Source organism: Neodiprion pinetum, chromosome 3 (genome assembly GCF_021155775.2).
Source record: "Neodiprion pinetum isolate iyNeoPine1 chromosome 3, iyNeoPine1.2, whole genome shotgun sequence".
NCBI classification, from domain to species: Eukaryota; Metazoa; Arthropoda; class Insecta; order Hymenoptera; family Diprionidae; genus Neodiprion; species Neodiprion pinetum.
In genome coordinates, this window is record NC_060234.1 from 43,600,153 (window position 1) to 43,626,086 (window position 25,934).

The window sequence follows — 25,934 nt, forward strand, 5'->3', positions numbered from 1 at the left end:
TTGCATAAGAACAGAGATCGTCTAACCGCGCTTTTTCCAGAAATATGTATCTATAGCTTTTTCGCCGTCTAGCCAAGAGTCGCTTTCGCGTCTCTCGTGCGGTCGTTCGGGTCCACTGAAATATAATTATTACAATTCATTGGTTTTGTCGCAGTGGGACGACATCGTAAATATCAATGACGTGAAATTTTTATTTTTTTTTATTTTGTAATAAAGTAAAAAATTTCCCGCGGAGCTCTCATTCCTCCTACAATCTGATAACTACACAGGGTTGAAATCTTGATGCATGAAGGGACACAGACGTGTTTCGAAAGGTCCACGTGGCGTAAATGCGTGACACCCACAACCACATTTACGGGATAACCGACGGCTGACGCGATTGGATGCCAACGCAACACGCTTCTTTGTCATAAACCCAGCAGCGCCTTCTGCTGCACACCAATTTCAATTGCTGCGTAGTGCTGCATAGACTGCAATCAACTGCGACGGCTGGACATACATAAGTATACTGCATACCAAGCGCCGTCGCGAACATATTGCAGCGTTTGAATACTACATAAAAATCTGTATCAACATATGCGACATTAACGATCGCCTACATACTTGCGTTACTCTACTTTGTACTGCTTTGTAGCACCGTGCCGTCAATTATGTCTGCCGCCGAAGAATGCTGCGAACTGAAAGGTGGACATCCCCCGGCAGGTAATTATCAAACGCATTTTCACACAATAACTTCACGAAAATCCGCCAAGCCCTGTTTACGGATAATCGAATCGCTTATTCATCCTTGTCATACATATGTGACAGGGCGCTCTATGTTGACGTTAACACTTTCGTAGCGTACTTTCAGAAATCTATACTTGTATGTATGTATGCCCGCGTGCCTTTTGTTACTCCGTGCATGCCAGTGTGAACTAACGTAGCTCTATTTTCCAATTCGTTTCTATACCATCGAAAATATCTTCTAATAGACGTCTTTCATTTATTTACAGTCAAAGCTGGTGGTATGAGAATAACCCAACATAAAACTCCCAGGGAGGACCGAGAAGCTAAGCCAAGCAAAGAATCTGAGGAGGCCAAACTCTCTACTAGGTAATTATCATACGGAACTACTCCAAATCTGTGGAAATTCATTCAAACCCTTTCACTGGCGATGATGCAAATGTTTGCGTCCTCTGCACAAATTGTCAATTATCTGTGTACTTATAGGAGTGTTTCAAGTATATGAAGAAAATAAGTGGCCGATTTACTAGGCATCTTTAGCACTAGTTATAGTGAGTTTTTTTCTCAGAACCGTGGAGTATTGCTACAAGAAGGTCGCACGTTAGGGTTTTACACTTCATATTTTTTTAAATATTTTTTCTTGTGTTTTGAACATTATGAGGTATAAACAACCTTCCGAAAGATTGGTCCATTTTTGTTTCCTACTTTAGACCTACCGTTCGTAGCACCTGACTCAAAATTTGATCCGTCAGTGAAGTGGTATATGATATTTTCTTCTTCCTTTACTCCGTATCCATTTATTGTAAATCTCAAATTTTTTATTCCAAGATTTTATTACACTGTTAGCAACCTTTCCTTTTCGTTTTTCAGTCCGCCAAAAACAATGATGATTAGTGGAGCTCCTGCAAGAGGAAATGCTGATTTTCCACCTGAAGCAGTGCAAAATTTCCACGGGAAGCCAGCTCCAACTCATGATGCTCGTGCAGCTCACGCTCGTCCTAACATAATTCAGCAGCCAAGAAAGTAAAAATATTACTGAGTATAGCATCTTCATACTGATAACTGACGTAGCTGGACTAATGAAAAGCGAAAGAACTAGAGGGAGAAAAATGTGTGAAATTATTGTAATATCGCTATTTTAAAGTTGAATGAGAAAACGGCAGAAACAATTGAAATATCTTAATAATTTTTAATGATGTGAAGACGAAACGAAAGATATAAAACAAGTCATAATTTTTGAGAGATATATTTTTTTGAGTGACAAAACTCCTGAATACATAAGATATTCTTCGTTGAAACAACTCAATATTCTGCTGTCATATTTCAAATCCGTACTATTAAAAGAAAATATATATATATAAGGCTTTCGAAAATACGTAAAATGATGTGAGACCTTCTTCCAGACAGATGATAATTTTTAGTGGTGTTTGTGTTCAGTTTACTACTGAAGGCTTTGAGAGTTTATAATGGTGTTGGCTAAAAATTGGACAAGACATTTATTTTTTACGAAAAGGACATGCATGTCTGGCCTACGTGCTTAGATTATATGTATGTATGTATGTTGTATCAGAACCTTGGAGCATTCATGTTCTTTAATTACACGCTATTGTGTTTCTATCAGGTGTAACATATACTTGATTTACCTCTTAATATATAACCATACTTACGATTCACTCATGTGCTTCAATAATGCAAGTTTGGTTTTACAAGTGTGGATTATTTCTTTTCTTATTTTGGGACCAATACCGAACAGAAAGTCATTATTACGAGTTTATTCCAGCCTTTCGTTGTTTTATCTACTATGCGTTTGATGCGTTTATTATTACTATTGTTTTTTAATTTTCGAATATATAGGTATATGTATTTCCTTTCATGGTTCTCATTTCTGGTTATGGATTTACTTGGGCTAATTATATGCACGTTCGGTTTTATCGAAACACCTGTTTTTATTTTCATTTTAAATACACTGGTATCTAATTATATAAAAATAATTAGAGGTGATGTTAAATACTATGTTAATGATAAACAGATGAGGAATACTAATGTGTATTGATTGTGTGAAAAATGACAAATCATACAAAATATCTTGTAATTTATTTGTAATGATTCTGTCTTAAAAGATGAATAAAATAATTTTCCATACAATTAACTATTTTTCAAATGGACATGTTAATCATCATTTTAGATAATATAAAATTCTTCTGTTACGGTCTCAGTTGGTATTACTGAGTGGCACTGAGCATCGTCGTCATAGCAACCGTTATGTATCTCATAAATACAGTCCACATTGATGTGTCAACGGTTGAATGAAAAATACCTTCCACTCAAATCCCCTTGCTCATGTATAAAAATGTAATTGAAACTTTAGCTTTTATCGTTTATATTTGAAAATTTTTTGTCAAGATATTTGGTGATCTTTCTTATTCAATCTGCCCACCATACGACTCAACTATTGTCAAACATGTCTGGTAAAAGCAGTATGGAAAAGGTATCTGAAATCGACACACATGTCACTAAGCAGTATGACATTATTCGAAGGCTCGGCAAAGGGGTGAGTTCCAAACTTTATATTGTTTCATCATCTTTATAATTGCCCATTTCCACAAATTCCATTCGATTATAGCGATTCAATTTTCTGTGATTCGTCTGGTTCGTTCCATGGTAATGTAACGCTTGAAATTTCAGGCTTACGGAATCGTCTGGAAAGCAGTAGATAAACGGTCCAAAGAGACTGTAGCAGTGAAAAAGATTTTTGATGCATTCCGGAATCAAACAGATGCTCAACGTACCTTTCGTGAAATTATGTTCTTGTTGTCATTTGCTAACCATGAAAATATTATCCAACTCATAGGACTGCACAAGGCAAACAACAACAAGGACATTTACCTTGTCTTCGAATACATGGGTGAGATTTGTTTATCATCGTCAACTCGTATTCGATTCAATTATCAAGTTAATCAAAGAAATTGTTGTATCACGTGTATCGCTTTATTATTCACAGAAACTGATTTACACAATGTGATAAAACGGGGCAATATTTTGCAAGACATTCACAAGGTGTTCATAATGTACCAGCTTTTCAAGGCAATTAAATATATCCACTCGGGAAACGTGATACACAGAGATCTGAAGGTAATTTGTGCCTGCAGTTTATAGTACGCCAGGCAATCCTTAATTGTCTTGTCAACAATCTATCACTCTTATTTTCCAGCCATCTAACATTCTCCTTAATGCGCAATGTCACTGCAAAATTGCTGACTTTGGACTGGCTCGATCTGTTACTCAGATATGCGAAGGTGATAGGGAATCGGGAAGCGATCCGACACTCACGGATTATGTCGCCACTCGCTGGTACAGAGCGCCAGAGATCCTTATTGCATCGAAGCGGTAAGAATTTGAATCAGTTATAGCTATGAGATTGTCTTTGGCAGATGTGTATGTGTTTAAACTGATTCTATATCGCTAGTACGCTTCAGGTACACAAAAGGCATAGACATGTGGTCTTTGGGATGCATTTTAGGTGAAATGCTACTAGAAAAACCTCTTTTTCCTGGTTCCTCTACGATAAATCAGGTAGAAAGGATAATGGGGACTTTGCCACATCCTACAGAAGAAGGTAATAGACATTCGGATGTCGTCGTTATTCAATGTTTCCGTGGTTAAACGGTGGATGAAATTATATTTATAGAAAAAAAAAGTAACTCCTGATGAATATTTCTTTTGTTTTTTATTCAGATTTAAACTCCGTTAGCGCAGGATATGGTACAAATTTATTAGAGAAGACGCCCCCGGGTCCACGTCGCTCCATTAGAGAACTTCTGCCAAATGTTTCTGAGAGTGCAATAAATTTAATAAATAAATTGATTGTCTTCAATCCCAATCGCAGATTAACAGCAATTGAGGCTTTAGAACATCCGTATGTTGCTGAGTAAGTTTGTGCGTAATTTGTTAAGAACAAAGTGTCAAGATTAGTTTTCAAGATCTTATTTCAAATATTTGCAGTTTCCATACTAAAGGCAATGAGCCAGAAAGGGGATCGAACGTTGTACCTTTGCTCAGAGATGATGTACAGTTGTCGGTAGATGATTATAGAAACAAACTTTATGCTATGATGGACGAAAAGCACAAAAAACACAACAACATGTAAGTCTGACGTTTGTTATTCTGTCTTAACGGCAACTGGCAATGCCTGATCAGTTGAAATGTACATATGTACCATTCAACTTTCTTTCAGGTCGAAATCTAGGATCAGGAGGCTGTCAGAACACATTCGGAAGGAGACTAGCAGCGGTGTTGGTCAAGGAGATGGAACCGCGAAAAAAGGTCTTCATTTATCGTATGAGGATCTACGCAAGGACAAAACTCGAGCCGAGGCCTACAAACAGCTACAAAGCGAAAACTGTGGTATGAATGAAACTGGTGACATTTGATTTATCATTTAAATTACTGCGAGTAACTGAAAAATACTTTTACCATTCACAAGTCCAACCTGCTGCAACTAAAAAGCTAAATGGTCCAACGTATATAAATGGAAATGGTCGGAATGGAAAACCACAATTAGTTAATGTGGATGTAATGGCGGGTGACAGAGCTTCGCAGCAAAATGGTATGTAATACTTGAGAGTGATAGGAGATCGCTCAGTTGCAATAGAAAACTTCAAGTTTTATCGTTTATATACAAATGTAAATGACAAAAATCCCACGTAGCACAAGCTGTATTGCACATAATTTCAGGAAGAAATACAACGGCACAATATGCGTACAATCTAATGAATGGTCCATTCAAAAACCTTCCTCCAGGCCAAGCAAAGAGCTGCTTATACCTGAGTCAACAACATAATTTGTCTAAATCTCAACGTTCAATACAATCAGACCAAGTAACTCTCGTAAGTCACCATCTTAATCTTTCCATTTCTTACTGTTTTTTATCTTCATTCTTATAGGTAGATTATATCCTAATTTCACCACTTGCAGATAGAGTACTGAATCTAAGGTATAGTACGAAAATGTCGTCTTATAAAGATGTACCTATTGTGATGAAAACAATTAATTATTAATTTAACCCTTCAGTATTCTATCTGCTTACTCAATTAATTACGATACTGAAAAAGGCAACTTAAGCTTTAAAAAACATTGTACATTGGAGATAGACACTTCTTTTCATTTTTTCAACTCTTGTTTGAATAGTGAAGTTATAATACTATTATTACAGGTGACTTGTCGTATGGGATTCATTTAGGTATTGTAATTTTTTTTTATACAGATTACCGTGCCTGCATGCACGCTGTACAATAAAGCTTGCACCAAATACATTTTTGCAACAATATCATATCATTATGCATTACAAATAGCTTATTAGTAGATAAGCAAGTCATCAAGTAATGAAACCTAAAGTCAAACATGGTTACGATATTCTTATACGAGAATTATATTGTTCGGATAGATGGCGTGATAATTGTTATAACTAGGTACAATAAAAATGTCATAATAACAATCGCATTTTCATATCCTGAAGCTATGCTAATAGTTGATGAAATTTTTCTTATATTTTCATAGTTTTAATTACTATCTTATTTAATAGAAAAAGAAATCATTGCAAGTCACAACTGTGAACCTCTGTAAATAACTCTCCATGAATTCATTCAATGCATTTTGAATTTTCTTATTTTAATACATTATAATTCATTTATTTGGAGTAAAAATAGGCACATCTGATCAAAAATATTATAGTTTTTAGCGAAAATAAGAATGCTTCTTAAATGTTGACAATGCATTACATTTATTGATAACGCTGAATCACTTATTGTTTCTGAAAGAGATTGTGTGGTATTTTTCAGTATGGCCCGAGCGGTCGGCTTGGTCTGCAATCGAATCAACAAAAGCTACGACGTAGTACAAGACCACAGCTAGTACACAGAATACCACCAGCAAACAATAATAATCTGCAAACAAAAGTGAATCTACCGAAGCGCATGAATCAAGATAGTCCAATGAATGCCAAATACCTCACAAAAATGCCAAATAATCTCACAAAACACTTTGCAACTTCGCACCATTCTACATCCCAGAATCAAACAATTCAAAATTATTTTAATCAAACTATGCCTGTGCATTTGCAGAGGGAGCGAATTCCCACTGGCCAAATTAAAAACACTACTTATACCAATCGTCCAACTGCAGAATGCATAAGTAATATCAGCAACTACATCCATAATACAAATTCAGTCTCTGGGTCGTTAGATAATCATAATAGAGTAAGAAGCGCAGTGTTGCGTGCTCAAACGGCCAAGAATAATTTGAGGCATAGTGCTACTCAGAAACCAATAGCAACAATTAGAAATTTCAGATCTCTAAATACCTACAATCAAAGTCATGGGACTATCACAGCCTCTGCATATAAAGATTTGAGGAATGGTAATATCCGGTGGTAATTCACAATCAGGAGGATTTTGGAAAGAAGGTTTTTAACATTTATACTAAATTATCTTTCATATCACGTTTTCGTGATACCTTTTTTTTCTCTTCAAAAATGTACCAAACATTGAAACTGGTAAAAAACGTGAAACATGGGTTTTGAAAATACAACAGTAATCAGTATAACCGCAAAAAACTTGAAAAGTAGCGATTTTCGAGTGAAAAAAACTCAAGTACAACTAAATCTTGAAAAGTCAAAGTATTGTCGAACTACTGGAGTGACATAATTCTAATGAATTGTATCTCATTTTGTTCCTGGAATAATCCCGAACGAGTCGCTTGAGTTGAATTTTCTCTTCAGTTCTCGGCTGGAAAAAAAAGTACGTAATGAAATACATAACTGTTATACCAGTAACCCTATTGTAAGGCAAGACCCATGTACAGAATTAGTTTACCTATAAAATGAACCATGTATAGTTTTCTAAAATTATGTAATACAGTTTAGGTATTTTATAATTTGTACTACGTGTTATTCTAACAAAGCTGTCGCTTATGCATACATACATTTGGTACATTTTTGAATCAATCTTGGCAGCATTCAATTACAGAAATTAACTGTGCCTCGAGATAGCTCGAGGTGCCATTGTTACTAAATTTTTTATAGAAACTTAAAATTTTGATAGAAGAATAGATGCTCATATACAGTTAGTGATACTGAAAAGATTTTCCAATCAAATTATATCTTTCCGAGTCCCATTTCAATTAAATTTCGGCTCACACAAATACTTGAGTAACCTGGACTAAACTCTTAAGAGTGTTAACATGGTATGCAAAAACTTTACACGAATAGAATTTTTCTCCACTTCTTATGCAGAGTTTTAATTAGAATTTCTACCGATATCATAATTTCATAAACAATTTCGGTTCTGGTCCACGTCAGAGATTTGATTTTGTACAGATTTTTCTCACTACCGACGTTTTTAAATAACGAATCACCCTTCATAACAATATAACTGATTACATTATGTCATTAGTCTCGCAACCCTCTTATTATTTGATACTTGACACAATTAGCTAATACATTATTAAAAATAGGGTACCTTGTATGCAGAGCATTATTTAAAATCAAGCTCAGAGTCCTCAATTCTTTCACTCCAAGTTCACCAATCCTTCTCATGTGCCATTTACATTTCATATGTGTGTCATGATTCACTTCTTCAGCAAGTGATACAAGTAACGCACAAGCTGATCGTGCCATTGTGCACAAACTAACAAATGTAAAATACGGTTAATGGAATACGCGCAAAGTGTGACTAACAAGAACAGGAAATAAAAATTCTTAATCATTTTCAAAATTCTTACACCGTCTTGCTAAAATTGAGTCCCACTTTCCAGATGAGTCTAGTATGACCACTGTTTCTAAAGTTTGTTATGAATTCAGCCTCAATTTTTGTATCATCCTGCTCTTTAAAACGATGGCTTGTTAAAAAAATGTTGAGTTCAGATTCCATAGTAAATCACGACCGAATCGTGACAGAAATGATCTGGTTTTTGTAAGCAGCATTTTGTAGAAAAGGCTTAAATCATATCCAACACTGGAGAGAGGAAATTGAATTGTAAATGTTTTTTGCAAAAAGCGCTACAGTTTTAATATCAGATCTCAGAATCATAGTTCAAGCCTGCAACATTATTGTAGCACTTTTTGTAAATCAGACCTTTACGTCAGTTTATTTCACGAGGAATACGATTATATACTTTGGACTGCATAGTGTTGTTTCTGTATCCCTTGTATAGCAGAATTATAAAACTATTGTACAAATTACAAATGCATATTTAATATTATGTATATGCCATAATATTTGAATAATGCCTCTGCATCTGTGTGATATAAGGTGTAATTCATGTAGGTATTGTATGATAATGCAGGAGGATTTTAATATAATGAACCAAAGTAAGCATCACATTACATCTCTATATTTATTTGGGTAGTTGTTCACTTACGTTATTTACACATGTTATACATTTCACAAATATGATACTTGCATCAATATACATAGGCAAATATCTCTTATTTTAAATTGCAGAAATTTTCTACTCTGGGTGTAGGACTGATGTTAATTTTTAGATTGTAAAACAGAATGCAGCAAAGGTACATACATGCATTTATACTTATGTGAAAACATTTTATCTATAAAATGTTAAAATATTTTTGAATTCAACGCAGTCTTTTCTTCCTATCTCGATACGACCCACCATAGTTAGCCTGTGGAACACAGGAAGGCTGTCCCTGTAGGGGCCAAAGGGAGTGAAGCTTGTTTTCCCTGCGTTCGCCGTCACGGAGTTACTTGATAACTATACAAGGGTTTGCCATTTTCTACGTGTTGCTTTACGCCCTCCCATGATTAGCTAGTGTATACAATGGTCGTGTAGCCGCGTAGGAGGTGGTTCTCCCGTTGGAGTTAACAAGTGTCAGGGCTTGCAGGTGAAGGATATTGAACATCAGGGAGCCAAGGATGATGCCTTGCGGTACCCCAAATTTAGCAAATGTACAATTTTTTGAACATTTACGAATGTATTGAATAAATGAAATACACCTTCAATCACCGTTAAAACGACAGCAATAAATGTTTTTTTTTTTTTTGCGCGCATTTACCATAAATATACAAAAATACGGGACTTTTCATAAAACTCTAATCTATGGGACAGTTCCAGTAAACGCAACCCCCAACGATGAGGCGACTCTCACCTAGCCTTGGTCAGTGTTGGTCAGTGTATTGCATATCAGCTAGGTACGTACATACATACAAATATGTATGGTAGAAGAGCCAACTAGCAGCGAGCATCGAGTATCGTAGAACGCGTACTAAACATGCATAATGTAAGCTATGGATGCATTGTATGTACTCGTAACAAGTTCACCATCCTAATTTGATAATCACATCGCACATATCACACATACCAACCAACCGCCAGGCAACCTACATATCCTATAGCTGATATAGGAAGTGACAGACGTTTGGCGGCGTTTCACGTGTCGATCTGTCACTCGTCGGCCGTCGTTTCGTATTGACCCGCAGCTCTAAAATAACGGAGTTTCGTGTAAATATCGGGTTTGAAAAAAAAAAAAAACAGAATCCAACATTTGAATCATTTGAAGATTGTAAATCCGTTTTACTCCCGTATACCTAATCTATAGGGATAAACTTTTGGCTGGGTAAAATAATGTGAGGGTGCCATTTTGTTGTCTTAAAATAAAACACGATCGATGCTTCTCAATGTTTATTGAAGAAAACAATACTTGAATGACTTGAATTAACTGAGAAACAAAGATATCGACGGCACAAACGAAAAAGAAAAGATATAGAAAATGGTGAGCTCAAGTGTTTTACTGGTGTAATGCTCCTTGGAATGCAGCCCGTATTTCCCAACTCTGGTAGAAGTACGCGGCAAAGTAATATGATACCCATAATGTATCGATGATTCATTTTTTATGTTCTTCGAATGGTGCTTTACGCTATTGACTTATATCATCGTCATAGGTTAAATTCCAATAACCTTCATTATCCGTCAGTACCAATCATCCATCTTCTTATACGAACAACATATTATTTTTTAATTCCATTTTACGAATTTTTATTGATTGGCTCAAAACTAAATCTGGCTGTTGATAAATAAATGATGGACTGGGGATGGCAGTTCAGATCTGATTCTAACGTAATATTTTTATATTTTATGTTCACCTCGCCCTAACCTACAATCCGTTACTAATCTATGGACACCTATTATGACATAGAAACTTGGTTCTTTGCACTCTGATTCAGCTTACACTAAGTTTAAGTCGGTAAATATACTTTTTTTTTTTACCTTTTCCCTGTCACGCAACAATGATCAATTGCCTTCACGAATTGTCATTCGAGCAAACTGAGCTTGCGAGTCTGCAACCAGTAGTAGTCTGTTTCTTCGTACTATTTCACAGAACATTATTGTAGTAGGATAATAACTACAAGAGTTATTAAGCTAGGCGATTGTTTTCAAGGCTGCTAATTCATGTTCAAACCTCAGTGGGTTGTAAACAACGGCGTATTGTTATGACAGCCGAAATGTTGTATGCAAAACTATACAGTTTGTTTTCGAGATAGCTGTATGTTTTACCAAATTTGGTAGTATACAAAGACAAGTATTATTTTCTTATGATTCGATTTTGATTTCAAGTCTGCAATCGAAAATTTAATAGTCACTTGCTGTTAATAACTTTTTTAGAAATTAGTAAGAACCCCTTGCAATCTGGCATTTCCTTTCGATGCATTCATGCTACAGTGCCCAAGTAGTTGAGTGGTGAAATGCTCATGTAAGAGTTTGGTGCAAGTTTTCCTCATCATTTAAAAATATCTTGTCTTGGAACATCAAATTTTTTCTGTTCATATAACCGATAATATGTGATCTTAGAATTAGTTTAGAAAAACTATGAAGAACCCTGTCGGAGTTGGAGTACTGGAAAACTAAGAATTTCTAATAACTTTTTTTTAAATCTCATCCAATGTCCAGAAGGAATTGGATATATTACTATTTTTGATTATGAAGTCATCATATTGTAGACACAAATTAACAGGCATCAACCACCTTTCTATGAATCTCCAACTGTCACTAACTTTTCATCCATTTTAGAGTGCTGGGATGTATTCATCGTAAACTTGATAAGCATGTGTATTATCCAGGTAGATGATTCTGTGAACATATTATATAGAATTTTTGTTTTGGTTGCAGTAGAGTCCATGAGTAATGCTTAAATAGAGACATAAATAGAGTAGATTCCATGTAGAATAACAGCACGTTTGATTTGACTGGCTGACCTTGCATGGTGCTACTTGGCATCGGTAGGTATCTCTGTTTTTTTCGCAGCCAATGACACCAACCATGACTGGCGTTGAGGAGCAAGAAAAACTATTGGAGGATGCCGTCGGTGTTGTTAAGGTTCAGGCCTTTCAGATGAAGCACTGCCTAGATAAATCCAGGCTCATGGATGCACTAAAACATGCTTCGACCATGCTGGGAGAGCTCCGCACCTCGCTGCTGAGTCCCAAGAGTTACTATGAACTGTGTATCCTTTTTATACCATGCCGCATACATTTTCACATTAACTTCTATTTCCTAAAGATGCCTTGAAATATTCTAAATAAATTTCAACTATGCGTTACATCTACTTTTGTTCATTTGGAACAAATATTAACTGTCCAAAGTTCCTTGTGTTTTTCCTGATGCCGCACGTCAACAGACATGGCGATAACTGACGAGCTTCGACATCTGGAACTTTACTTACTAGATGAGTTTCAGAAAGGGAGAAAAGTTGCAGATCTCTATGAGCTTGTTCAATATGCTGGAAATATTGTACCTAGATTGTGAGTGGAGAGAAATTTTGAGGTCAAATTGAAAATTTGAAAGTTAAGCATGCAATAGAATATTTGGCTTAGTTTGGTAACTGATAGTTTGCTCTTACAGGTATCTACTCATAACGGTCGGTCTAGTTTATATTAAGACAAATCCCTGCTTGAAGAGAGATCTACTGCGTGATTTAGTAGAAATGTGCCGTGGAGTTCAGCATCCATTGAGAGGGTTGTTTTTAAGAAATTATTTACTACAATGCACACGAAACGTGTTGCCTGACGTAGCTGAGGGAGTTGAACAAGAGGGCACGGTGAGTACGCGAGAGCGTTTCCCAGGAATGTTGCTGTTGCAGGTAGTGTGTTGTTTGTTAAGAGTCATTATCTTCAAAGCTACCATTCTATTCATACTTTTGAAGCTTTTAAACTGAGCTATAATCGCTAAAACCTGCTTCAGCTGCTTTGTCATATCTAACCCGTTTTTCGCTCCTTGTACTATGAATTTCTCACATGTTCATATCATTATTCATGTTGCATCAGGTACGAGACAGTATTGACTTTGTGTTGATGAACTTTGCTGAAATGAATAAGCTGTGGGTCAGAATGCAGCATCAGGGTCACAGCAGAGACAGGGAAAGAAGAGAAAGGGAACGCGAAGAGCTACGGATCCTGGTCGGAACAAATTTAGTCAGACTCAGCCAGTTAGAGACGGTTACCCTTGACAAATACAAGAAGGTTTTCATATATTTTGCATCTATCCATTCTCAATCTGTGTTGTATTTCATAACAGAATTTTTCTTACACTCTTTTCTTAAACTCATCATTAATTTTCTTACAGTTGGTTTTACCAGGAATATTAGAACAGGTTGTTAGCTGCAGGGATGCAATCGCGCAGGAATACCTCATGGAATGCATAATCCAGGTGAATGAGATAGAAAATTAATTCCGAATTCTCAAAAGTGGCCGTTTGAATATGCTGTGATCCTTGTAAACATAAAAATTAATTCGTCCAATCTTTGAATTACTTGGAAATGATCAGAATTGAATTGATTGTGAGTTAAAAAAAAAAAGTGTGCGCAAATGAGTCCAGTTTTTTTATATTTCCCATCGAGAATCTCTTTTTCTACAAAATAATGGAATTGATTCTCCTTTTATTCCAGGTGTTTCCTGATGAATTTCACTTACAAACGCTGAATGCGTTTCTGAAATCATGTGCCGAGCTGCAAAATGGTGTAAATGTAAAGAACATCATTATTTCATTGATTGACAGACTGGCCGCTTTCAGTCAGCGATCAGATGGAGTCGGTGGACCAGGAAGCCCAAGTCAACTTCAAGGAATTCCAACAGATGTGAAATTGTTCGATGTATTTAGTGACCAAGTGGCGACGATCATTCAGGTAATAACCAAAATAAATCGTAACTTCTTACAATGTCAAACTGAACCAAAAGTCTTGAAATTTTTTACTACTTGCCAACATAAACATCATCAATGGCATATATGAAATAAATGTAGGTTTTATTTGAGATGTGAAAGAAAGTGGAACTTTGTAACATATATACTTGATGAAGAAGAGAACTGTTATATTTTAATTTGTGATATAATTCTAATTGGTAAATGCAATTTATGGAATTGGTAAGATTGAAATGATTCCCCGATTTTTTGAACCTATAAAATTCTCAAGTCGTTCTGTGATGACCAGATACTACATGTACTCGTTACTGAAAAGTACCATGATTTTATATCCTAAACAATACTTACTCATCTAGTTTAAGTCTGAGAACGATGAAAAATTTGTGCATTGAACTCTGTTTACTCATACCTTCAGAAATTGTGGAGATACAGCACTGAAAGCTCAAAGAAATCATAGTGAGACCACCGCATGTGTGAGGTTCTCACTAGCGATCATTGCCAGTTAACCGAGGCTTGCGCACATAGTCTAAATGTGTATTGGTTCAATTATAGTTTGATTGAGTGGGTAAACGGTGGAAAGCAAAAAAAAAAAAATTCTATTATTGAATCTTGGTGAGCGGTCAATTATATATAAACGTATTTTTTGTTAACGTTTCGGCCCGGATATGGGCCCTCCTCAGAACGATTTATTTATTTAACTGTCAAGAACAAAATAAATTTTTTATAAGAAAAGTACAATCAGACATTAAATACTGTAGATGTAATACTCTTAAGGCTATTGTATATTATGGGTTTCAATCTCATCTCCAACTTTGAAGCAAAAATAACGAGTTTTCCAACCGACTCAAGAAACCAAGTAAGATTAGATTTCATTAACAGAGTTCTTAATTTCCCAAAGTACCCCAGAAATAACAACAATAATTTAGTCACAGACAAAAAAATTCGTGATACCATGTTATTTAAAAAAAACAACCCGAACATCATGTTTTTAAAAGCGGATAAAGGCAATACGTCAGTAGCCATGCATAGAACTCTTACAATAACAAAATGCGACAACAGCTTTCGGACACTAACACCTACAGAATTGCTAGATACGACCTTTGCAACTCCCTACAAACTAGGGTGAACAAACTCACTTTCAATTGGTTCAATTCCAGATTAATAAACAAAAACATACACAGAAGCATCTCTACCTACAATAGTGTCCCCCCACGCGCATATGGGCTACCTAAAATCCATAAAGAAGAAGTCCCATTACGAATTATAGTCTCTTTTGTCAATAGCTCGACTTACGCCTTATCCAAGTTAATCAATTCATGGCTCACCACAAATATCACCCCCCCCACCTTCAGAGTCAAAGATAGCTTTACTTTAGTTGAAACAATAAAAAAATTGATTATTCCAGACAACTACATTCTAATATCGCTAGATGTAATATTTCTTTTCACCAATGTTCCGACAGACCTTGCTATCCACGCAGTAAAAAACCGTTGGGCCTCTCTAGATAAAAAGATCCCAATTCCACTTAGTGAACTAGTTAAAGCGTTAAACATTTGTTTCGATTCGGCAATCTTTAAATTTGACAATGACACATATGCACAACAATCCGGGTTGCCATGGGATCCCCTCTCTCTCCAATTCTGTCAGATCTTGTAATGGAAGACCTAGAAAGGTCATGCATCAGCAATCTAGATTTTGATTTACCTTTCTACTTCCGATATGTCGATGATATTCTAACTGCAGTCCCTAAAAAAAAAATAGATTACACACTGAATATTTTCAACCAATATCATCCACGACTACAATTCACCATTGAAATAGAAGATAATAACGCCATCAATTTCCTAGATTTATTGCTGATACACAACAACACTAAAATCAAAACAGATTGGTTCCACAAAAAAACCTGGTCTCAAAGATATTTGAATTTTAATTCCCACCACCCGATGTCCTACAAAATAGGCACCATCTTTAATCTTGTTGACCGAGCCATCAAACTTTCAAGTACACAATTCCATGAAAAAAATCTGTCACTCATATATAATATATTAAGATGGAATGATTATCCTCACGGCCTATTACACAAACATATAAGTAAGAGCCGCTCCCATATCAACAACTTACTTGACAATAATATTGACTCTGCTCCCGCAGGCGACAACAATAGACCTGCCACTACATTTATTCCCATCCCATATGTATCTGGTTTCTTTGAGTCACTGAACCGGCTATTTACCAAACACAATGTCAAGTTCGTGGGAAAAAATTCAAAAGACTTACAAATAGTCTTTTTCGGGAAAAGATAGGATCCCCATGGGCAAACGATCCAATGTTGTGTACAAAATACCTTGCAATGATTGCAATCAAGTTTAATCGGACAAACTGGCCGCCACCTAAACACCAGAATCAAAGAACATCAACGCAATGTACATGAGAATGAAGAATGTCACACTGCTCTAACAAAACATGTGACCAATAAACAACATACTTTTAGCTACGACAATACAAACATCCTTTGTGAAGAACCTAATTATTATAAAAGGTTATTACTAGAAATGTGCAATATTGTAGGACACACTAATTCCGTTAACCTTAGACAAGATGTTGAACATCTTAGTAATATTTACAAACCGCTAATCTCCGCCCACATTTCACATATTGTTTAACCTTAACTATACACATAAAATTATTGTCCCCATGGCACAGTTTTATTTACATAATTTTTTTCTGTTTTTTTGTATATATGTTTATATCTGGTTCACCTTCACTCTGTGTCATGTTTGTTTCTCCCATCAGTCGTTATTCACCAGTTGAACCAACCGGTTCAACAAAATTATTGTTAGACATGGAGAACAAAGTCATAAAGATCCCAGTACCACTTTCTTGGACATTGCGTAAACTAATTTAACTGCTATAAAAACCTTCTTTAAAACCTTTTTATTACATTGACCTATAGACAGTGATGATACATAGTTTTTTAATCTTTCTAATTAATTACCTCCAATTTGTAACTCCTACACTTTAAAAAACCGGAGGAGCCGACAATGACTACCGTTACTCGAAGAACGTTGTCTCGACAAAATGTATTTTATGAATTCGACTGTATCTTAGTCCCCTAACTATAAAAAGGTAAATTACTCTCTAAACCTATCTTTATTTTCAATTAATCAAAATTGTACTCACCAACCCATAATATACAATAGCCTTAAGAGTATTACATCTACAGTATTTAATGTCTGATTGTACTTTTCTTATAAAAAATTTATTTTGTTCTTGACAGTTAAATGAATAAATCGTATTGAGGAGGGCCCATATCCGGGCCGAAACGTTAACAAAAAATACGTTTATATATAATTGACCGCTCACCAAGATTCAATAATAGATTATACACGAGGTCAAGAATTCTTACCCTTCAAAAAAAAAATTCTACAAATTATTGGATGTTTTTTTCGTTTGTCTCTCTGTCTTAATATGAGAAAGAAAAATAATAGGTCCCATTATCTCACAATTAAGTAAACAGCAGATAGTATTGTCAATTTCATACACATATATACTTGTACCAGACACGGGTCATGTGTACTTCAATGCACATCTCTTCATTTATCATATTCTCACAGACCAGGCAAGACATGCCACCCGAAGACATTGTGTCGCTCCAAGTAGCGCTCATCAATTTAGCGCACAAGTGTTATCCAGACAGAGTTGATTACATCGACAAGGTTTTGTCAACCACGGTGCAAATATTCCAGAAGCTCAATATTGAAAGGTCAGTAAGAAGTCTTATCACGTTTGTTTTTCCGAGCGTTATTTCGAGTTTACTGTAACAGTGCGCGTACATGGATTCGAATGTCTGATTACAAAGTTGACGGATTTAATGATTCACGTTTTGTTTCCCACAGATTAGAATACAACAGTGCAGTTTCGAGGGAATTATCCAGGCTGGTGAAAATACCTGTCGATAACTATAAGAACATACTGACCGTTTTGAAACTCGAACATTTCGCACCACTTTTGGAATACTTCGATTATGAAGGAAGGAAATCATTGGCTGTTTACATAATCACGAATATCTTGGATAATGAAACCCTGATACCTGCGCAAGAACAAGTCGACGCTGTCCTGTCAATGGTTTCTCCTCTGGTTCAAGACCAACCAGACCAACCAACTATTGAAGAAGATCCCGAAGATTTTGCCGAAGAACAGGGCCTTCTTGGTAGACTGATTCATCACTTTAAATCGGAAACTGCTGACCAGCAATACATGATTTTGAGTGCAGCAAGAAAACATTTCAGCACTGGTGGAAATAAGAGAATCAAGTACACTCTCCCACCCATCGTGTTTCAAGCTTATCAGTTGGCCTTTACCTACAAGAGCCTGAAAGATCAAGTGAGCCGTTATTCGTTTGTTCCATCTAATTGTTCTTGAAGGCTTGATATTTTAGTCCGACTAACTGAAAGAAAATAGTTCTAGTTTTTTTATTATTCATTCCAGGATGACATGTGGCAGAAAAAGTGTCAGAAAATCTTTCAATTCTGTCACGTGACAATCACCGCATTGATGAAAGCCGAGCTTGCCGAACTTCCACTTCGGCTTTTTCTCCAAGGAGCCATTGCTATTGGTGAAATTCGCTTTGATAACTTCGAAACAGTCGCCTATGAATTTATGAGTCAAGCTTTCTCCATTTACGAAGATGAGATTAGCGATTCGAAAGCCCAGTTAGCTGCCATTACACTTATAATCGCAACTTTCGAACAAATGAGTTGCTTTTCCGAAGAGAATGCTGAACCAGTTAGAAACCAGTGTGCACTTTACGCTAGCAAGTTACTGAAGAAGCCAGATCAATGCAGAGGGGTTTCTACTTGTTCCCACATATTCTGGTCTGGAAAGTCAATTGCCACTGGTGGTAAAGAGGTATTTTCTCCCATTTACGCTGTTTTTTAATTAGATACAAATATATCATAGATCTTTCGCATTCTTCCAGATGCAAGACGGGAACAAAGTACTGGATTGCTTGAAAAAGGGAATTAGAATAGCGAGCCAGTGCATGGATACGTCTGTCCAAGTTCAACTTTTTGTTGAATTGCTTAATCATTATATTTACTTTTACGAAAAAGGAAATGCAGCGGTAAGATGATGCGAATATTACTTACAATAGTTAGGTACTTGCCAAATGAATCATTTTGAAAACCAACATTATTTCAGTTGAGCGTACAAATTTTGAACCAAGTGATTGCCAAGATAAGGGAGGAATTGCCAAACCTCGAGGTTAGCGAAGAAACGGAACAGATTCAAAAACATTTAGCAAATACTCTAGAGCACCTTCGGAACCGGATGGAGTCTCCCGAATCGGAAGGTCCATCGTATCAAGGTCTCGTACTGTAATCGAAATTTAAGATTTTTTCCCGTTTATGATGAAATCATTGTAAATAGTTTTTCATTGTGATAATGATCCTGAAATGAGTCTGTATAAAATGAATTGAAATAATCAAATGATAAACTAACCGATAATTAAACCTATCTCAGCTATAGCATTCCGAATTATGTATAAAATGCTGCAATAATATATCATCTTATATTGTGATCATGCCGGCAATGGAAAATGTATCCATTGATTAACCATACCTTAACCAAGCGCGAGCTAGCCCTAGATAATGTTCTGTTAGATTCGGGGGCCGGAGTAGGCGAAGTTGGTAATATTTGCAATTCGAGAGTATTGCATAGGTGGATGAAGTAACACGCCTGTAGCGGTGGCTTTTCTATCTCCGTCTAAAGAGCGATGTGCAAGCGAATAAGACAATAACGTCGGTACATCACTTAATCATGTCGGTATTGTGCTATGCATACTTTCTGGCTACTTGAATTGTCGATAGCTTACCATTCAATTCTGCTTTTATACGCCAACTCCCATTAGGCTGGTTCTTTTTAGGGCGAGATATTCCGACTTCCAGGTAAAGTGTCGGGTAATATACTCGGCGGGTAAGCGCGTAACTATCGTTTTTCCAACTTCCAAAATGATGTCATCTGTGGATCAATGCGCACGCATTCATCTGGCAAGAAAAATTTAATCGGCCGTTAGCTACCGTATCCTTTACCTGGACGTTGGCTGAAGTATTGACCGGAGGTTGCCCGCCCTTGGTAGAAAATGCCTGCAAGCTGACGTGCATTTTTTTCCCTTAAACATAGGTAGCTCACTATTTCATTTTCCATTTCATCACACTGTGGCTTTCTCTGCGGAATTGTACGGAATGCACTACGGCTCCGATGACAAAAGATATACGAAGCTTGTGGGTTCCGTACACCAGTTTAACACAGTATATGGCGCGTCCATGGGCATATCAGTTTCATCCTTTATCGACCGCGATATGCAGTTTCACAAGAAAAATAACTGCAGATAGCTGTTTCGTTTTCGGACGCACCAGTGGCGAAAAATTTAACCAGACTGGTGGTCTTTACATATCACAACGACAATTGTTGTGACGTCGGAACGGTACCTAGTGGAAATCTCCAGATGTTAGACACCGGAAACATTCACACGCAGCTACAGCCAGACTCACATCAGTAGTTTGGGTCACCAATTACCGATTAAGTATTGAAATACACCGGACAACGGGCATTCTGTCGCTCTAGTCGAACGAACCGAAGAGGGAGAAATTGTTGGATAAAAGATTTAATTTGGCTTACCTTTTTGAGAGTATTCTGGATGCGATGACTTGTAGATTGGTGAGAGGTTTTAGTGGAATAACTGACTTTAATATTTGGATATTTTGACTAACTTGGTTTATTTTATAAGTTTGATATTTAAAAGTCACAAACGCAGAGTTACACAGTGTAAGATCTTAGACTTAGTAAAAATGGAGTTGAAGCTCGCTGAACTTTTGGGCAGAGTAACGTTGTATGAAAGTTTTAATGCAAAAGGCTAAAGGATTTTACCGCGAGACTGTACCGGAACTAGATGACGAATCTGGAGGTAGAAACACAAGAGAGCGATCGAGTGATCGGTCGCCGTTTTTATAGGGGTCGATCGTTGCGCAGAACGATCCCCCTCTCTAGTTTTTTGGTCGCCTTTGCGCACCTCCCCTCTTTTCTAGGAATTCTAATTAGGGCACGACATCTTCGCCGCATGCACGCCTGTGATCTTATTTCTTTAGCTATTACTATATTGTAGGTTTTTACGTATGGTATATCGCTGCTTGGTGCGGTGGTGTAGGTGCGTGGACTTGGTTCCGTAATTCTCCGAACTGCGTGAGCTTTTCGTTGTGTCGCCAGCCCCCTTTGTGGCGCCAGCCCCCTTTGTGGCGCCAGCACCCTTTCTGGCGCCCCTCAGCCACTTAACTACCTGTCTATCTCTTACTGTTTTTGCTATCTTGCTCGTTACAAAGCCCATATTTCATTTTGGTTACCTGTCGTTTGTTAGTTTTATAGTTATATCTATATAGAATTGTATATGTATTATAGTCGACTACTGTCGTTGTTAGTTTTATAGTTGTATCTATATAGAATTGCATATGTATTGAAGTCGACTACTGTCGTTGTTAACCTGGAGTGCAATAGCAATTGTTTATGAACATAGTTTGTTATTTGTTTAACATTATTAGAATCACGCTGCTGCGAATATCTTTAGTTGTTTGTGTTATAACTATCTTAACAGATTTAGAATACTTAGTAATTTGATGATTCATAGCTTTAGAGCAGGTTTACATGTGTGCTTTTGTATATGATTCCCTTCTGTAGTTGTTAATTCTTATATTGATATAAATCGGCTTGGAAGCTTCTAGAACGTTTTCGTTTCGTCGGTAAGTTTCCTAATGTATTCTCTAGGTAAGGCCCTGTATGGCTCCACATTGGAGATCTGCATTGCCTTCAAAACGTTGCGCGTGTTGCCTACAATACGGCGTTGCGGAAGAAGGTATAGTTCATGCTGGGTAATTAGCATTCACGGTTTGATGGTTTTGCAGCCTCTGGTTTTATGGGTTGCAGCAGTGCTATCTTTACATTATATTGGTTATGCATTTATCTATGGTTTTACAGTCTTCTATACTCCAGGCTATATAGTAAAGCGTATGTTGCTTATAGTATAGCTCTCAGCTCCGAATGCACAAATGGCATTGCTGAGTGCTATATAATAATTGGGTATAATTGTGTTAGTTAATTATAGTGTTAATGTGATAGTGATATATAATAACGCATAATAGTATCATAGTTCTCTGTGGTACGAAGATCTCGTAACATGGTTTTTAAGCCTTGGCTAGTGAATTTCATAGTTATTTCCATCTAGGGATATTCCAAATAGTTAGACAGTTGTTTTAATTTCTTATGGTTACAAGATTCTCGTACTTCGAGTTTGGTTAGTTGATAAAAGTAACATGCAGTAATAATAATCGATAAAACATACGGACGTTCCGGTCGGACGTTACACCTCCCCCCTTATGCAAGAATGGCGAGCCTCTGCTCGATCATTCTTCCTGACGGTCGTTGGGTGCTGTAGGTTTTTCAATCCATACGGTACTTTGGTTGTCCTTGGGGTCCATGGTCGATGTTGAGACGTTTTTTGCAATTGGTGATTGGGTTGCTGGCTTCATGTTTAAATTGGGGTATATGGGTATCGGCATTCCTTGGGGTGCTTTGTATTCTCCGTCCTCTTTTGTTGTTGGTTCAGTCTGGTTAATGTTTCTCGTGTTGTTTCCCATTGATTCGTAATACCGCCTGACCGTAGGTTTTGGCGCTGGTGCTTCTTGCTTGAAGGATCCGGGTATTGCGTATTCGTGTTTGATTGACATGTCCATGTGTATCTCGGGGATTCCGGAGCAGTGTTTTGGTTTTGGTTGTTCTTGGTTCCAGGATATGTCTAAAGGTTTTGGTTGTGGCGGCGGTTTATTTTGATTGTTAGATGGTCCTTTGGATTCCGTATCATCTTCTTGTTTTTGCCTGGCTAGATGTAAGAGTAGGTTAGTCAGGGAATTCCATATGGCTCCGAGCATGTGAAAGCTGCACCCGTAGGCCTTTCTTAGAGCATATCCGTGGATTATTGTGTCGAGGATGAATTTGGTTATTTGGATGGTTACCCAAATTCCGATTCCTCCTGCGGTGAGGGTGCCAAAGCTTACGAACCAACCCCACATCTTTGTCCATGTGTTCTTGGCTATTTTTTGCATTGCCTCTTCGGTTAGGAATTGCATGATAGATAATTGTTGATTTGCTATGGTTTGTCCTGACATTCCCCTTGCCATGTCGTTTAGTATTCCAGATCTCTCTGCTGGGAACATGATATGATCTCTCAGTCGTTCCGGATCTTCAGAGGAGTAGATTCCACTGGTTGCTAGGTTATTGGGGTTGATGTATTTCCATGTTGGTGTGGTTAAAGGTTCTATTGTGCCTGGTTTTACTGATTCGGTCAATTCTGGTAGTAATTTATACCATTTCTTATCGAGATTGAACATTACTGTGATGAAAGGGTTACATTCTATCTGGACTCCGGTTTTTAACAACATGCGGCTCTTCGGTGATACAAACATGCTGGCGTTTCCTCTGAATACCGGTAATTCTTGGTAACAGTTCTTCGTCTTTCTAATTTTTACGTCAACTGGTATGCATTTGATTATGTGGATTACTTCTCCTGCTATTGTTGCCATGTAGCCTGGTCCTTTCATTAATTGGTGCGCGAAGTCGTCGGGCGTTACGGCTGCGGATGTCAATAAGTTCCGTAAAACTTGTTGTTCCAATTTGCATTTCTGCAAGAGTACGTCTCGGTATAATGCTGACATCTGCATTCTCATATGTCTTTCCACGTATACGAATTTTGAATTTACATCGGTAAAAATGTCCAAGTTGCTGGTTGCTATGGGTTTTTTGTGAGTGAACGCGTTTTTAGTTGGTTCTTCGATGATAAGTAGCTTCGGGTGTTCGGTCCGAATCAATTCGTACCCGCATACTTGTTGACGTCCCCTTTTCGAAAAGGCGAAGGTTATGTCTTGGGTGGTAACTGTATACACTTTGTCATAAGTTTCGTCGCTGTTTTTGATTTTGGTGGCTCTGCCGTCGTATAAGACGTCGTATCGGTCCAGTTGACAGGAATCCTTTGGCAAGGTTTCCCAGAACGTGTTTCCTCCTTCATTATCTACGCAATTACCGTTGCTGAATTCACACGTTGTTCCGGATCGAAATATGATTTTATTTGAATTTAGATTTATTTTTGCAGTATATTCGGCTAGGCTGATCTTTACGTATCCTTGGACTATTACGTCGCTCCATGTTCCGTATTCGTCGGAGTATTGTATGCCTTCGCAGCCACTCATCACTGCGATTTCCTTTATCATGAAGATATGATTTTCCCCGTGAAATCCTTGAAGGTCTATGATGTGCTTCAATCACCATAGTTTCGCATCAGTTCGATTATCGTTCATTTCGCATTGTGGTAGTTCCCTTGCACACAGGTTAAAGCGTCGTTCTCGTATGGCATCATTTCTTTTAAGGGACTTGTTCGATGTACTTTCTCGTCGTACGTTAGCTGTCACTCCCGCATAAGGGTTGGGTGTTTCTTTATTCTTATCTTATTGTTAGAGGTATACTAATTTATATATATATATGTATATGTATATATAAGTATCAGATGTGCCTAACTAAAGGTATCTATGCGCGGCATGGTTAATTATGATAATGGAATTAGTTAATAGTGTACCCGACAGTGGGTCTTGTTATGGTTTTAGTTTATTAATTCATCGTCGCCGTTGTTAGGAATTTCGATTGCCGAATCGTCGATCATAAAGTGTTGCTTGACCTTGTAATTTTGATCATCAAAAACTATTGAAAATATATCGCCATCTACGTCTTTGATCATTACTATGCTATTCGGATAATTCCCGTAATCGAAAAGATTGACGGTGGTGTATATATCGCTAACGATGTAGTCGGTATATATGCTATAGTTATAGATTCTTGGTGGCAGGTCATCGTTCCATAACAACTGGCGGGTCACGCTCTTTACCCAATTTGGCATGATTCTATTGCATATTACGGCAATAATATTACCAGCTCGCCTTATTTCTAAGGTTCGCATATCTGGCTGAAATCTATCGGCGAATATTATGACAAAATTTTCCTGGTTTGCCAAGAGCTTCATCTGCAAAATCGAAATGTTGATATAGTAGTTGAAATCATAGTGTTGATGAGGATTATTAATTGCGAGCGGTTGGTTTTTAACGGGATTTGTGTGGTTGGGTATGTCTTCTTGGAGTAGGGGAAGCGTGAGTTTTAAAATTTTTGGAGTTTATTCCTTAAGAAACTATTTGAGTTATAAGGCCTGGTACGGAAATTTCAAGCGTAACCTTCGGAAGCTTGAGGCGTTAAGTAGAAAGAGACAAATATATATGTATCTGTAAGATTGAACGTGCAAAAGAATGAGATGGGATATATTACAAAGCGTATCCTATACTCGGGGTCTCCTCTTTGTGCGGTGCTTCGTAGTCTCACTGCATAGTTCACTACCTCTGGGCTGAGAGTTGAATGTGTGCGTATGTTTGTACGTGTGTTGTGTGCCTGCGCATTACGAAGTTCTGCCGCAACTTGTGCGTTGCTGCTGAGTACAGGGTATGCATGCTTAGTGCATCCTAGACTATCTCCTGGTAGGCGAAATATATCTGCATTCGCTCGGATTAGGTTATAGACATTCTCTTTCTCCTCGGCATTTAAGTGTTCTAATCTCAATAAGGATTCCAAAGGCTCGACCCTGGCTTTGACTAGGTTGTGGGAATTTTGAACCATAAATAATCGTTTTATTTTCGGGATATTTATTTTATTAGATCGGTTTGTGTTTTGCGTAGAGATATTCCGTGGGATTGCGCATGTTATCTTCCTTTTATACTCGTCTTCGGCTGTTTTCGTATAGGATTTAAATTCGGATTCGCGTAGACTTCTTTATTTCTTGTCTTCTTTTATATTTATTTGTCTCTTGGTTTTTATTGCATCGATCTATTTCTTCTTTAAATACCGAGGTGTGTTCATTTATTACAGCC

At 37.2% G+C, this 25,934-nt stretch overlaps 3 protein-coding genes and 4 long non-coding RNA genes across 16 annotated transcripts; 3 read left to right on the forward strand and 4 right to left on the reverse strand.

Moving 5' to 3' along the window:
• Positions 1 to 49: 49 nt before the first annotated feature.
• LOC124215668 (uncharacterized) lies at positions 50 to 363 on the reverse strand. Its single transcript, XR_006882419.2, has 2 exons — positions 266 to 363; positions 50 to 115 (listed from the first exon to the last, which is right to left on the reverse strand). It is a non-coding gene; the product is annotated as an uncharacterized lncRNA (long non-coding RNA).
• Positions 364 to 567: 204 nt separating this feature from the next.
• On the forward strand, positions 568 to 2,872 carry LOC124215667 (death-associated protein 1). Its single transcript, XM_046619338.2, has 3 exons — positions 568 to 702; positions 993 to 1,092; positions 1,594 to 2,872. The coding sequence occupies exons 1-3, from the start codon at positions 651 to 653 to the stop codon at positions 1,748 to 1,750; spliced, it is 309 nt and encodes a 102-aa protein (XP_046475294.1). The 5' UTR covers positions 568 to 650; the 3' UTR covers positions 1,751 to 2,872.
• On the reverse strand, positions 2,238 to 4,000 carry LOC138190692 (uncharacterized). The gene is made up of 2 exons (XR_011176739.1): positions 3,513 to 4,000; positions 2,238 to 3,422 (listed from the first exon to the last, which is right to left on the reverse strand). It is a non-coding gene; the product is annotated as an uncharacterized lncRNA (long non-coding RNA).
• On the forward strand, positions 3,014 to 9,816 carry LOC124215665 (extracellular signal-regulated kinase 2). Of its 3 annotated transcripts, XM_046619335.2 has the most exons (12): positions 3,014 to 3,274; positions 3,409 to 3,628; positions 3,725 to 3,855; positions 3,935 to 4,110; positions 4,200 to 4,339; positions 4,459 to 4,651; positions 4,726 to 4,866; positions 4,958 to 5,127; positions 5,207 to 5,329; positions 5,458 to 5,609; positions 5,936 to 5,962; positions 6,561 to 6,738. In XM_046619335.2, exons 1-11 carry the CDS (start codon positions 3,185 to 3,187, stop codon positions 5,960 to 5,962), a joined length of 1,563 nt encoding a protein of 520 aa, XP_046475291.1. In that variant the 5' UTR covers positions 3,014 to 3,184; the 3' UTR covers positions 6,561 to 6,738. The 3 variants fall into 3 exon arrangements, with proteins under 3 accessions (XP_046475291.1, XP_046475289.1, XP_046475290.1); XM_046619333.2 differs by lacking the exon at positions 5,936 to 5,962 and having other exon boundaries at positions 6,561 to 9,816; XM_046619334.2 differs by lacking the exons at positions 3,014 to 3,274; positions 3,409 to 3,628; positions 5,936 to 5,962 and having other exon boundaries at positions 3,774 to 3,855; positions 4,190 to 4,339; positions 6,561 to 9,816.
• Positions 9,817 to 9,904: 88 nt separating this feature from the next.
• LOC124215663 (Vacuolar protein sorting 35) lies at positions 9,905 to 21,495 on the forward strand. Of its 8 annotated transcripts, none has more exons than XM_046619331.2 (12): positions 9,905 to 10,015; positions 12,037 to 12,235; positions 12,410 to 12,533; positions 12,634 to 12,871; positions 13,056 to 13,250; positions 13,354 to 13,437; positions 13,676 to 13,912; positions 17,544 to 17,692; positions 17,826 to 18,312; positions 18,418 to 18,837; positions 18,908 to 19,051; positions 19,129 to 21,495. In XM_046619331.2, the coding sequence occupies exons 1-12, from the start codon at positions 10,007 to 10,009 to the stop codon at positions 19,306 to 19,308; spliced, it is 2,466 nt and encodes an 821-aa protein (XP_046475287.1). In that variant the 5' UTR covers positions 9,905 to 10,006; the 3' UTR covers positions 19,309 to 21,495. The 8 variants fall into 8 exon arrangements, with proteins under 8 accessions (XP_046475287.1, XP_046475283.1, XP_046475284.1 ...); XM_046619327.1 differs by having other exon boundaries at positions 9,992 to 10,015; positions 12,016 to 12,235; XM_046619328.2 differs by lacking the exon at positions 9,905 to 10,015 and adding an exon at positions 10,122 to 10,507 and having other exon boundaries at positions 12,016 to 12,235.
• Positions 10,369 to 12,100, reverse strand: LOC124215669 (uncharacterized). The gene is made up of 2 exons (XR_006882420.2): positions 11,988 to 12,100; positions 10,369 to 11,862 (listed from the first exon to the last, which is right to left on the reverse strand). It is a non-coding gene; the product is annotated as an uncharacterized lncRNA (long non-coding RNA).
• LOC138190691 (uncharacterized) lies at positions 15,716 to 17,240 on the reverse strand. Its single transcript, XR_011176738.1, has 2 exons — positions 17,110 to 17,240; positions 15,716 to 16,319 (listed from the first exon to the last, which is right to left on the reverse strand). It is a non-coding gene; the product is annotated as an uncharacterized lncRNA (long non-coding RNA).
• Positions 21,496 to 25,934: the final 4,439 nt, after the last annotated feature.